Source organism: Ceratosolen solmsi, unplaced genomic scaffold, assembly GCF_000503995.2.
Source record: "Ceratosolen solmsi marchali unplaced genomic scaffold, CerSol_1.0 scaffold10, whole genome shotgun sequence".
Lineage (NCBI taxonomy): Eukaryota > Metazoa > Arthropoda > Insecta > Hymenoptera > Agaonidae > Ceratosolen > Ceratosolen solmsi.
The window spans coordinates 24,341,408-24,356,937 of record NW_011948412.1 but is presented as its reverse complement, the minus strand read 5'-3'; the positions used below and the strand labels follow the sequence as shown (position 1 = coordinate 24,356,937).

The 15,530-nt window shown below is 26.9% G+C and overlaps 1 protein-coding gene across 2 annotated transcripts in view; it reads left to right on the top strand.

Moving 5' to 3' along the window:
* mub (poly(rC)-binding protein mub) overlaps nucleotides 1-15,530 on the top strand; it is a 50,075-nt gene that overhangs the window by 14,155 nt on the left and 20,390 nt on the right. For both annotated transcript variants that reach the window (XM_011500488.1, XM_011500478.1), the window contains exons 3-5: nucleotides 10,956-11,012; nucleotides 14,004-14,405; nucleotides 15,201-15,323. In XM_011500488.1, the coding sequence (XP_011498790.1) occupies nucleotides 10,956-11,012; nucleotides 14,004-14,405; nucleotides 15,201-15,323 (582 nt within the window). The remainder of the gene's footprint in view (nucleotides 1-10,955; nucleotides 11,013-14,003; nucleotides 14,406-15,200; nucleotides 15,324-15,530) is intronic.

Sequence of the window (15,530 nt, the reverse complement as noted above, 5' to 3'; positions counted from 1 at the left end):
TACGTGTAACGAGCGTATACAATTATTCGTGAAGTTTACGTAGCACAGTTATTAAAATTTTTCTGAGCTATGGTGTATAGAAAGTAAGCTAATTTAATAAGGTGGAGGGACAACGACATAACGTTTGAATAACAAGATTCGTTGTATTTCGTAATTTACTAAAAATAAAAATAAAAATAAAAATTTATTAACATTTAATATTTAAATAATATGAATTAACTGCTGATTAAATGAAATCTAGTTCATGTTTCTTTAATTTAATTCTTTACGTTCAATGTTTATTTAAAAATACATTATATTGTATTAGCATATTAGATGATAAAACTGTATTAAATTATGTGCTATTGTGTTATTAATTTAACAATCATATGTCCGCATTTAGGAAACTTATACAAATAATAAATATTGTATATAATTATCAATCATAGAGAAACGTTAAAAATTTATTTTTTGACTATTTGAATGTTCTTAAATTTCTTCTTTAATAAAATAGATATTTATATATACAGATCTAATAATGCAGTTGTGAGTTTTAAGCAATTATTTGAGACCTGAGCACTGGTAGCTTACTTTTTAAATAAATTAAGCAATTCACACTATTACGGTACTAATAATATTAACAAAATACTCATTACTATAAAATGGTGAATATAGTTTTCGGCATTGTTTATTATTAGAATTATTGATATTGAATAATCTTATATTATTGCATGATATATAATTGCATGCATCGAAATCTGTTAGCCAACAAAAAATGAACCATTGAATTAATTTAATTCTTATTCTAGTAAAGTATAAAGTTTAAAAATCAACAATAAACATCATTTTATTTTAAGTTTTTTTTTGTCCTGATGAAAAATAAATTTTGATTTGCAAGAAAAAGCTGCTACTTGAGTAGTGGTTAATGTAATATTAATGAATAATACTTTATTAAAAAAACTGTGACACAATGTTTAGCGTGTCACTTTTCGCCATAATGAAACATAACTCTAGTTATTATATAAACAAATTTTTAAGATTCTTTAATTTCTTTACTTTATTTAATGCAATTAAAATTTGTAATATTAGAAATATTAACAATATGTCATAATATTCATTCTATGGAATACATTATTATAATTTATAGCTATGTATATATATATATATATATATATATATATATACACATACATTCATACAGTTTATCATTTCCTTCTCCTGTATACTAGCAATATTACTGTAGGTTGCATCATCAATATACGTCTCTTATTTTCTTATATTAGCTGAATATGTTATTTTCGTTTTTGGCTTTGTGTGATCAGTTGCGAGCTTATATTTAGTGCTAACTATTGTCTGCTTTTGAAGTCATTGTACATCAAATTTTTCTAATGAGAGGGCAAGTTAATTTTCCAGAGCACTGGTAGTTATGCCATGAATTTATCAGATACCTAATTGAATTTTTCTTATATTTTAACTAAAATATATAAACTACAATCTAGACAGTTCTTAGTAACGATAATTAAATAATATGGGAAATATCCCTGAGAGAAAAAATATAATTATTTAGAGTACAGTAAGGAAAGAATATATATTATGTGTTAAAAAAATTCAGCACTGACTTAACTAGTTGCTTTAAAGTAGCTTTATTAAGTGCGTATATAGGTATACATACATAATGCATTGTAAGAGTTAAAAATTATTTTTAACCGTTTAAGTTCTTTTGGGATGGCATCATTTATTTTTTAGTAATTCGAATTATATTTGTAAAATTACATTTCTAACGCTGAAATACATTTTGTATTAATCAAATTTTAGTAATACTTAATATTGTTATTTTGTATCAAAATTATAATGACATTTATAAGTGAAAAATATAAAGTATTTATTATATTTTATTATCAAATCAGACATATTTAATAGTATGGCTTATTTCATCTCAAATAATTTAATATATGTCACTTGATAAGAGATTTTAGAAATTAAATAATTTGAATCTTTCACTTTTTAAATTTTTTGAATATTTTACTAAATATTTTATAAATTTATGAATTATATGCATTATACGAATTCATAGCAATATTACATATAAAGTGAATGTCTATTAATTCATATATACAAATATAAAAAAGAGAAAACATGCTTATTATAATAGTGTAAAGTATTAATTAATACGCGTAAAATTATTTCAAATAGTATTTTATAAAAGTAAATTTAAAATTATCTTTCTTTCATTCAGTTTCTTCAATCCCTCCTCTTTTATTTAGTGTTTTTATCCTCTCATATATGCAAGAGATGATTAAAAGTACAAAATTGGATCGGCGAACACTACGAACTAGGGAGTTTTACTTGCGCGTAAAAAAACATTGCACATTTTTGCATATTTGAACGATGTTCTTATCACACCCCCTCCCTTTACTCAGTAAAACAACTCAATCATTCTTCATCAAGAGCTTCTCAATCTTGCTTTCTCATCTTCTTTTCTTTATTCCCTCAGACCTTTTTCAGCTCTCTACAGTGTATACAGGCTGCGGTTCCTTTCTTCCCAATACCATATTGAATTTTGATCTCATACAAGTTACTTAGGACCAACATATTTTTACTTGAGATTCGCAAATTTTTTCTGAAGTAATTTATCAATATTTATATGAATCAGCATAACTAAGCTGTGACGTATTTGTATGGAATTTTCATTAAAAAATGTATGTTTTAAATATTAATTTTATTCGAATGTAATAATAAAATGAATATAATATTTATTTTTTAATTTTAATTAATTTATATTTTAATAATTCTATTGAAAACTAACCTGAAACATTACATGTTCATAATGTAATTAATTAGTTCCTCACTAGCATTTTCTACTCCTAGTATTGTTTATAGAGCGTATGTCTAAAAAATATATCTGTAAAATTTCAAGATTTGTTTTTAAGAAATTTTTTATTTTAATTTTTATTTTTTATTATTATATAACTTAATGTGGTTTTTATAGCCTTTTATAGTTTCTTATAAAAAAACATAGAAAAGAAATATTTTAATTAATAATTTTATTTGATATAAATAATGCAATATGTACGCGTTTCTACTAAATTCTACTTAATCTTAAGACTGATAAATATTTCTAACATTTGTATCTTCTTATCACGTACATTAATTTGTTAATATATATTTGATTTTGTTATTAGATTATGTCCAGTTTGATCATTCAGCATGCATAACAAATTTATTATAGTAATTCAAGTTCTTTCCTTATCTGACTGCATTTTTCCACTCCATTATTGTTATTCTCTTTCTCCCTGTTTTTATTTTGTAAATATAATTGTCTGTAATTATTACAATATATGATATTAAATTATTATATCTGATTAAATTAGATACAATGGCATTCTTTATTCGTCAGTAGTTTCCGATGTTTTTCCTGTTTTTCCTATATTTGTATATTATTTTTATATATGTATATGATATTTTCTTATTACTTTTAATGTATTAACTTTAATATTTTTTTAATTTAAATAGTGACATAAATTTATGAAAAATATGATATATAAAATAGTATATTATAGCATTAAAACACTGCACTGACATATTTCATGTTCGATATCGAATGCTTTATTATAAGAAAACATTAAATTCAATAATTAAACTAAATTGTTGTTTTAAATTTTCAGTTTTTTATCTGTATAATTAGAAAATAATTCTCAAAATTTATATAAATCAACTCTTCGTATATATTATTTTTAAACAGAATATGTTTGATAATATTCGATATTTATTTACGAGTATTAATTCTAATAAAAATTATTTAAATATGAGATAATTATTTTGGAATATCAAAATTAATAATAATACTGTTTAACGATGTAAATTTAAATAATATAAGTAAATAATACTTTTAGAATGAATTACAATGTATGTCTTCTGCATACAAACCTATAATCTCATTGATGATATTTATCATACAAGGTGCTATTTTATTATAAAATTATATTTTTTCTTGAACACTATAATTTATATCCTGAATTTTCTTTTAATTCATTCGTTAGCAAAATACGAATGATTTGAAGTATATAGATGCTGGATGCAGAAAGATAAATGCTTAGAGCATGTATACGATAGAAAATAAGTCACTCGTGATAGACTTTCAAACGCAGTTTACATACACATTCATACAGGCGTAATCTGAAAGTGCATTTATTCTATTCTCGGATAAGGGTAAAGAGGAGGATTATTGAAAACGAGAATAGAACATTGTTTACGTATGATGATCGATATCTCAATCTGGCTTCAGTCCAGTACCTTCGACCCGTTTTTGTTGGAAATAATTCTGTCGAACAAGCACCAAGATGACATCGTGAAATATAGGCATAAGGAGTAGCACGGCTTTAATTTGAATACCAAATCAAGCAAGGACTGTGGCACACTTAATAACAGGCTTTTGGCATTCGTAAATCATTTACTCGAATATATAACAATTCGCTCATATCTGAATTTAACGATTATAAATTTGTACGCGAAACATTATACGGCAAAAGTAGAGCGAGATACATTCTGGACAAAGTATAAGATCAGATCATTTATTTGTTAGGTAGTTTTGAAAAATATTTTAAAGGTAATGATACATTTTTCTTCTGGATGAACAATTTAGTGTGATAGTGCTTTTGGTCTCTTATTTCTCGGTATTTATATAGAAAACCTGTTAGTTTGCATTAATTAGTTGCTATAATAGCTAGGATTGTCATGTATAGTGGTTATATCCAATAATACTACTTTCTAGTTGAAAATAGTGATAGTATTCATTTAATTTGTATGCTGCGTCTAATACTTCTACTTTGAATAGGATTTGAAGTGAAATTTATAACTGAAAATGCGGATTATAATATTTTGATAAAATTTTCGCAAAATTCTTTTGAAAAATTTAAAGATATTAATTCAGCATTAGAGAATAATAAATAACGCGTTAAAGTCATTTAATAAACTCTAATTTGAAAGATGACGTATTTGAAATATTGACTGCCTAAATTATTACGGCCAAGTACGTATAAAACTATGATACACAAAAATTAATAATGGGACATGTCATATGCGCTTGTATTTATAGCGTTTTTTCACGATATACGTAATGTATTAAAATAATTATATACAAGTTTGTAAATTATCATTTAAACAGGAGTATCGAGAGGATGTTTAAAAAATTAATAAGATAAAAATCAGTAACTCGTTTATAACAAATACAATGCCATATTAAATGTTTAAGAGACAAAAATCAGAAATTGTATGAAGTTCTGGCAAGCCTCGATAAGGGACGTACGACACCCACGCCGGCAGTCTTGACATCGCGCCTTCGACGCGTCCGTAGGCACGCTACCATTTCAATGTCAATGTCCCCATCACTCGCAAGATATGTCCGTAAACTTAGATGCGTAAACGCACATGCGCGCAAACACGATCCCCTCCTGTGCATTAGAGTTATCCCACCTATGGGGTTCTTTCTGTCCCCACCTTGTTACTGTACGATTTTTATAGCGGGAAGTAGTGCATATGACCACCGTGCGATATTATATTTGACTTAAATTTTCGAAGCCAGCCAGAAGTGGATATAAACTAGATTATTGGCTGCTAGCCAGTATAAGTTCGCCTGTTAACTTCTGTCGCCCACTCGATCCCTGTCTAATGCCCCACGCTACAGCTTATATGTCATTTTTTCTCGTTCTCTATTCGTTTCTTATGTGACGTTTTAGTAGCTCAACGTTATACATTAGCGACTATATGCGAACGGTAAGTTTCCTTTCCTATCGCTTTCATTCGATGACCGGTTGCTTAATTATATTGGATCAACAATTACGTATGTGTACATCCAGTGCATATTTAACTGCTGTGATCTGTTGACCACTGTGAAAATTACATAATATTATAGGATTAGATGGTAGAAATTACGATTATTAAATGATTTTACTTAGTAATTATCTTAATTAAAGTATGTAATTTTGTATGATTTAGCGAATGAATATTAAATATTATTTTATTTAATAATGTACATTTAAAAATATTTAATATTTTATTTTAAAGAAATTTATATAGAATTTGTACCTATTGGACAAATAACTTATGGTATAATTCATATGGTAAAACATGGTATAATTGTAGTTATGAATGAAAATATTCAGAAATTGATGATTATGATTTCAACGCCAGAGATTGATAAATATTTTCTTAACACAACATATAGATATATATATATATATATATATATATATATATATATATATATAGATTCATATAGACACACATACACATACACATTTAGTAGGTGGTGATGCCTTGTGCCACTCTCTCTCTCTCTCTTAATCATGCACATGCATTAAATGTAATTTGTTTCACATACACATGTACGTACATGTATGCATGTGTTCATGCATTATGTAACATGCAAATTGTAATTTAAAGAAAATAAATATTTTCTATCGTACATGTTTAAATAGTTTTAATTTTGAAGGAAGAAATAAATAGTATCTACGGTTGTAAAGTTACTACTAAGCTTCATTATTAGTTAATGTGATTTATTTTACAGCTATACTTTAGCAATCTATAATTATCTACTTAATAAAATGTCTTCTTAGTATCGAAAATATCCATTTGATTACTGGTAATTATATCAATACTGTAAAACAAAGGCTACCTTTAGTATCATACTTACACGTAAAATGGTGTCTCGGCAATGGATCTTTTGCTGGTGAGTGGAGAAGTGGAGCTCAGTTCTAGTCGACATTTAAAAGGTTCAACGATCTGCTTTTTCCGCTTTTTGTCGAATATAAAAAGAAGCTTACTGAGCAATTACAACTTCGGAGATGCGTAGGAGTTGCGTGATTCACTCTCGGGCATATAATTGTTCAGTGTTGGTGGCGCTAGTGTCGTCATACTGCCGGCTTAGACGACGACGCCGTTGACATGGTGCTTGACCCGCAACCCAAAGATCGTGTTAACTGCACTTTGCTTTTTCTTTATTTAAGGAGTTAAACAAATTGAGTTCCAGTGCTTTATTCCAATAAGCAATGCCTCATAACAATTGAGTTGCTAATTTTTCCAGATTTCAGGAATTCAGATTGAAAATTGTTTGTAATGATGAAATATATATCTTTTTATTAAGTAATCTCTTATAATTAAATAATATGTTTTCGTCTGACCTGGTATTCTTGAAGATTCTAATATTATAAGTGTTTGTATCTCATAGAAGTTAATATTTAATAAGAAAATTACCTAATCTTGTTGCTTAAATGAAAAAAGTTCGGAGGTCACATTATTTTGATTGTTTCCACTTTTCAAAACATTACGTAAAACTAGGTTATATACTATATATATCATGCATTTTGAAGATCATCTTTATTGTTCCATTTGTAGATATTCCATCAAAGTTATATAAATAACTTCAATTTAAAGATATACATTAGAGCAATAAGATCAGAAATTCCATCTATATACATACGCCTATAATCGTGAGTCTTGTTGACATGTATATTTTCATATAAATACGAAGCTCTTAAATTTTGTACTAAATAAAAGTATATTTGTTACAAAAATGTTAAATAACTCTCGCACCAACTTTTGACTTAAAACTCAATAACAAAATAATCATTATGTTTACAAATTATTGTGGTATATAATATTAATATTTACTCACGAGCAAATGAATATTAAGAAAAAATTTATGTTGACCATTCATTAATTTAGAGTTTTAAGAAACGAAATCGTAGTTGAGATAAAGTATACATTAATAAAGTATCTTAACTCTTTTGACAAGTCAGAAATTGCATCTGAACCTATTGCCACGGGAAACAGTTAATAGCTGCTTCAAAGATCAGGGTGTGAATTTTTAGATGTACATGGTCACCACGAATTCAGTTGTCAATTTAATTGAATATCCAAACATCCAGACAGAGCATAAGGAAGACAAGCTCGCATAAGGGGGTCGAAGATCGCGATAGCTAAGTGAGTCGGCCTAGCTCGAAACTAAGTTTAGCCGCGACTCGCATACCTCTCGCCTAGGTCTCTGCGGGTGGGGGAGGGGGGTGCTCGTGTCAGCGCCAACATTTAGTTGCGGAGAAACTTGGCGATTTTGCTGCGCCGGCGCTGAACTAACATGACCAAGCTGAACTCAGCTATTATTAGCTGCGTCGCTACAATCTTTTTTATACCATGTATTTTTATTTACCCCTTTTGTGTGTGATGTGTTGGCTTGTTTTATTGACAGCACCGAAGCAATGTCGGATTTTCTTTTCGACTAGTTTCCGACACGATCGGTAACTGATAATGGGATAGGATCACTGGATGTATAATGTCGCTGTGATGCATTGCCAGTCTCCCTGATATAGATTGCTACGATATGGAAATAATAATTTTCTCCCATAATAACTTTATTAGAAAATTGCAGTGTTCATAGCTTTATACACCATGAACGTTTATTGCACGATCTTAATAATACAATATCAATGGATGCATAATAGATTTATTCTTAAGTATTGCATCTTTTAACGATTTTAAATATTACACGGCGAAACATCATCTATTCAATTTTAAAAATTATCTTATGTTATAACAATATATTGATAGTTCAATCTGATTAAACACTAATAATTTCACTTTTATATGTCTATTAACAACATATTTTGTATTTTGGATTTATAGAAAAATAGCATCTATTTTTACGTTTCATTATCATATTATCATATTAAGAATGTATTTCTCTACGGATACTTCAATTTATATGAATGTATATATTTTCAAAGATTGTTCAATTTTTAATTCCTGTATCGATTGTTGTTTAATCAGTTATATTTTATAGTAAAAATTTTGTAAATAATCTTGTATTATTTGAAATACTATATGTTGTTTTAATTTTGATATTTTATTTTAATTTTGAAGTCGATAATTTTATTAGATTAAATTGGTCCATTAACCTATCCAATTTCTGTTTATTATTTTAATGAAAAGTAAAATAAAAAAAAATTAAAAATGAATCAAATTTACATAATGATTAATCAAAACTTTTACATAATGTCCAATTCCAACTATTTACCGACTCACAGAATTATTTTATGTGCTGAATATGCCAACATCTATATTTTATAAATCGCTTCTTCTAAATTTTAAATACAGAGCAATAATATTGAATTCATTAAAACTGACCAATCCTTTTTTGAAAATAAGGGGAGTGCAAAATTCTAGAATAAATAATACATATTATTATAACATTTAATCAAACAAATTATTATATTATTATAATATTTAGTAAAGCAAATTAATGATATAGGAACATCAAAACACAGCACATTAGTAAATGATAAAACATTTATAACAAAATTAAAATAACCTTATAAATAATGCAAAAATATTCAAGAGTTTTTTTGGCATGTCAATATAGTGGTAGTACTCTGATAGTAGTTACAAATTTATTTATAATACTATGTATCTAATGCTGCATTAAGTATTATATACTAAATATGACGTTAAAATTTCCTAATAGACTGCGTAAATTTAATAATTGTACATGCTGTGAGTAATGTTTAATATTTAATTTGTTTAAATCGGAGTAAAAGAGTCGCATCTTTATTTAAACATGTAGCTAACGTGAAATGTTCTAACGGTGCGTGATAAAATAAGAAAAGAAAAGTTGCATTTAAAAATGAAACGAGGTGTTGATATAGAAATTTATTTATTTTAACTAAGTACAATTCCACTAAGTATGAATCGAATAAAGACCAAAATAGGTAAAACAGTAGAATTAACTTTTGAAATAATTACATATAATCAATTCTTAAAATTGTTCTGAACCAATAAACCGCTTATGATTCGTTAAACTCGTGCATATGCCTGTTTTATGCTTTCACATGTACGATTCGAAGGCTTTACATCGAATTAGCCTTTTCTATGCTGTTGAATATTTGATATGTCATTGTATTAATAGGATAAAAATTCTAACATAAAATTCTCTATTAACAATATCATGTTTATATTTTTAGATTTATTAATACAATAATTGATGCCATATGTTTCATTTTGCATTTAGTAGCTATAAATCTATTATATACAATCTATGAAGTAATAAAATAATTATATTATTTCTTTTCTTATTTTTCTTATTATCAATGTTTGTAAATAAACATATTTTCATTTTGTCCTAAGGAGCATAAAATGAATGTATAAATGAACATTAGATAATTTATAACTTTATGATGAATGTATTTACACATTTCGATATGCAATAATAGAATAGCATAGTTTTAAAACTCTATCTTTTCAATTAAATTTCAGTTAATTATCTCAATATCTATGAAAATAAATGTTAAAATTTATTCCGTACTGATAATTAAAATAATTAAATACTACATTGGTTTATAATTGTTATTGGCATTGTAAAACCATGATTTTTTTAATTTACTGTTTTTAATCATACATCATTTCATTTGATGATATCCTTCCCTTTTTAGTTTATACGTAGGAACATGTTCAAAGAAAGTATCAGTTTCTGCTAAGACCGAATTACAATATTTTATTAAAGGACAAGAAGATTATAAAATATAGAAATAACAAAAAAAAAAACTTAATAATAAACGAGAGTTAAAATAAAATGGACGGGGAGATATTTGACAAATGCTTATAGTAATATAAGCTCCAATTATAAATATTATTTTTGTGAAAAATGCAACCCTGGTGTTTGGTTAAAAGTAAAAGCTTGAACATTATTTTTTTTAAAGTTTCAAATTTGTTTATATACATATATTTGGAATATCTTTAGCACTAACAATTATAAATATTATTTTTGTGAAAAATGCAACCCTGGTGTTTAGTTAAAAGTAAAAGCTTGAACATTATTTTTTTTAAAGTTTCAAATTTGTTTATATACATATATTTGGAATATCTTTAGCACTAATATATAAAAATAAGCAACTAATTATAAAATAATGTGTTTTCTTTTTTGCTTTCAGGAGGTCGGTAGCATTATTGGCAAGAAGGGAGAAATTGTGAAGAGGTTCCGTGAGGAGGTAACAATCATTGCTTAAATGTTAAAAAATTTTTATTTTATTCGTCTGCACTTCTGTAATATACTATTATACATTCTTACATAATGAATTCGTCTGAAAAATTGAGTAAAGTCCTTAACTGCTTTAATAGAAATACATTTTATTGAAAGTATCATCCAGTTGAAGAACTTTATATTGAAAGTTAGCCACTTTTAATTGTCTTGTTTTTTTAGTAAACTTGTATTTCGAAGATCTTCATTTATTAAATTTTTGACCTTTTAATACCAATGGAATACCTAAAAGTAAATTTTCCGGTGCTGAATAGCAATGTACAGTATTAGATTTCTTCACATCTGTTCATAAATAAATGCAGATTAAATTACAAGTGATAAGTATTAAAAATATTAAGTATTAAAAATCAATGTGATAATTAAAAATTAAAGTAAAATTAAGATTTAATGTTATATGTTCCGTGTTGAAAAAAAAGTTAATTTTGGGGTGCTATCTAGTATTAAATAATTTTTATATTAGTATTTTTCATTCTTATTCTTCTTTATATTGCATCATAAATATTATTAAATAATAACATACATTGATATAATATTATCAAGTAATCAAATTATTGAAAAAAATAATTCGTTACTATGTGTGTTATATAAATGAATAATTTGAATGAAATAGACCTTTTTTATTATCCTAATGTTTTAATAAATCAAGTTATTTTATTGTATGAATCACTTATCATACGTACAATCTTCGAAAAACTACAAATATTATTTTAATTAATATATATTGTCTATCTTTCGATAACCTAAGTAACTGTTTATGATCATATATCTAATCCAGTGAATTTTTAATAAAAATATTTTAATATGAATTCATTTTATTAATACATACAAAATTACATCTATATTTTTGAACCTACATTACATTGAATCTACATTATTGAAAAAGTAGAAATGAAAATGTATTAAATTTTTATTTGCATTTACTTTGTAAAGTTAAGTTTTAATTTTTTTTTTTAACATAAACGTAATTTCACTTCGACGTTATTTATACATTAATTTATTGAAAAATAATATATTTTATTAAATTGTAATAGCTTAAAAATTCGACTAAATCTAATTTTATAGTTATTAAGCAGCTACTTTCAATTTTTTCACATTTTACTATTCTCAGATATTATTAAATTTGTAGACTTTATTTTATTTATTGTGTAATCAAATTCTATTGATAAAATACTGTATTTTGTATTTTAAGGATCATTAAAGAAATTGATTATTATTAATCGATTTTATATTATTTTTTGTATAATGATACTAATTTAGTGCTTTAAATTGAATAAAACGCCTTACAAGCGTTCTGTGATTTAGATGCAGTTTTAAACATTTTAAGATGTACATATGCTAATAAATATTTATTGATTTAAAAATGAAAACGAATATTTAGGTAATATAAGAGTGCAAATAAACTGTGAAATAAAATAATTTTGATATATGAATACTATAAAATATTATATAAATTTTTTAATACCTTTTTATTCAGTTAATTTTAATAAATTGGACTATACGAAATCTATCTATTCGAGTTTATTTAACTCTAACAATACTGAAATAATCATGTAATTGATACTATTTAATATGAAACCATAACGATAATTGTTAATATCATTAATCTTTCGAGTTGCGAAACTATTTCACGCATTGACGCTCCTTACCTGTTATATTTATTAACCTCATTTGTATATTTAATGCTATGAAACTTTACGTTTCTAAATACAAATATCATCAGATATTATCATACAGTATCATTTTATACTGATAAAAGTTATAATAGAAGAATTTCATCTATTATCTTTATTATCGCATTATTATTAATATCAGCACATTATTATAGTTATTTATGTTGCTAAATGAATTATTTAATTTTTCATTTCTATTTTGTAAATAAGTTATTATATTCAATTAAAGTAATTGTTGAATTCTTTCACATAAAGCTGTATTATTTTTCTGGGAAATATATGTATATTTGTATTTTGCTATTTGTTTAATTCTTCAAATATACTTTAATTCAAATTTTATATTAGTTTTAAATTCTAATAATTTGTATTATTTAAAAATAATTCTATAATACTTGAATTATTAAAATAATATTTAAATAAAATTTAAAGAAATATCTGTTTGTAAACGACTACAATGTTTCGGAGTATTTGCACGAAATTAGACTTTACTTTAAGTCGTGTGAGCATATGATAGTAGTGAAGTCATGTTAGTTGGTCACGTGACTTGATAAACTTGACATTTCATCTATTACAGTCATAACGTTTTGAGAACAAGTACAAGTTTAAAGAAAATAAATTACATTTATTTGAATTTTTCATATATTTCTTTAACTTTTTATTTCTAAAATTTTAATATTTCATGAATTCATGTAGAAGATTCGTTTTGTATGGTCAATTACATTTTTTAATTTTAATTTTGTTAGACTGAAAAAGTAGTGAAAATCGCAATTTTAATAAAATTTTATAACACAAGTTTTTCTATCATAATATCTTAATTTCCTATTATCTGGTTTGAATTAAAAATTTTCATTCTTTTGCTGAATTTTACAATAGGAAAGTAACATATCTTTTTAAATAATTTTTATTAATTGTTGTTTTTACTTCATTACGATTTATTTACTTATTTTATATCAATTGTTGAGTACTTTAAAAACAGATTAAGGTTCCTTATACGATGATACATATATGAAAGGAATTGTGACTTTTGTATTAAAGTCAGCATTTCACTAATTGTACTGTACTAATTCTATGCAAATTTACTAATAATTTAAATATTTTTATGTCAACATTTGTATGCGAATTCTTTAAACGATATCCAAAATGGCACTTTTAACAATCTGCATCTCTTTAATAGTAAAAACTGTAATATGATAAATATATATGTAGCATGAATCGCCGATAATTCATCATGTTATCTAAGAAATACCTAATAGAAAATTTTTATTTTACAGTCAGGCGCTAAGATCAACATCTCAGACGGCTCATGCCCCGAGCGAATAGTGACGGTTACCGGTCCGACGAACTCCATTTTTAAGGCATTCACCTTAATATGCAAGAAGTTTGAAGAATGGTGTTCGCAGTTCCACGACAGCCAGGGTGGTGGTGGCGCTGGAGGCGGCGGTGGTATACCTAGGCCTCCGATCACTCTGCGCCTCATTGTACCTGCTTCCCAATGCGGCTCTCTTATTGGAAAGGGTGGCTCTAAGATCAAGGAGATCAGGGAGGTTACGGGCGCCTCCATTCAAGTAGCATCGGAGATGCTACCCAATTCGACTGAACGTGCAGTCACCATATCTGGTACCAGCGAGGCAATCACTCAGTGCATATATCACATATGCTGCGTCATGCTAGAGGTACATTGAATAGTTACTTTGATGAGACTTGCCTATCCACCTATCTTATATTGTAACTGAGCGTGTAATTTGATTATCTTTTTCCGAATTAGGATATCGGTATTAGTACAGAAAATCTTGAGAATTCTAGAACAATTAAATTAATTAAAATTTTCAAATGTCCGAAAACGTTCACATCATTTAATATTCATGAATTTTGTATGCATGAAGTTAAACATGATTTTCAAAACATTTAAATTACTTCAATATAAAATTGTATTGTGTAGTTTTGACACATAAAACATCAGGAAAAAAAGTATTTCTAAAGCAAATCAGTAAAAATTGTACTTTAAGGTCACAGATTATGTCAAATGTGAAAATCGTGTTTTTTTTTAAATATTGAAAATAACTTATTATATTTTAAATGGAAAAATACTTTAAGTTTTTAAATATACACAAGGAGAATGGGTTACAATGTATACAATTGTATAATACAATGTATTATAGAGTGTACTTTTTGGTAGGTGCTAGAAAATACTAATATCATTCAAAATAATAATTATTATAGATAAAATAATTTTTTTTCTTACATGCATAAATGTGCTTACGCACAATAAGAGAGCTTTTGGTATAATTTATAAGTAAACCATCCAGTGTGTACTGACAGTTCATTGTAGCTCATTGTCCTCCATTTGGATGCATACTGTCTAGTTACAATTGCCAAATGGATGTCGATCGTGTATTATCCATTATCATGCATGTGTTACGCTCGTCTTTGATCGGGCGCATCGTCGTTTTTTTTGTTTTCTGTTTCAGTCCCCTCCCAAAGGTGCCACGATCCCTTATCGCCCCAAACCCCAAGTTGGTGGGCCACTGATCCTGGCTGGTGGTCAAACCTTCACCATCCAGGGTAATTACGCGGTGCCCGCCCACTCGGACGTAAGTACAGTAATGCCTATGCCCGCCGCCCCCGCTGCCGGGACAGCCCCCCACCCGCCCTCGCTCAACGGCCAAACTCTACAGACCTCCCCCTTCGCGGCTCACCCTTCCTCGCCTTTCGCAGCTTCACCACACGGGCATCATCCCTTATTGCCCGCCCACCTTGCCAATCCTCATCACCATCCTCTACACCCAAGCTCCCTACAC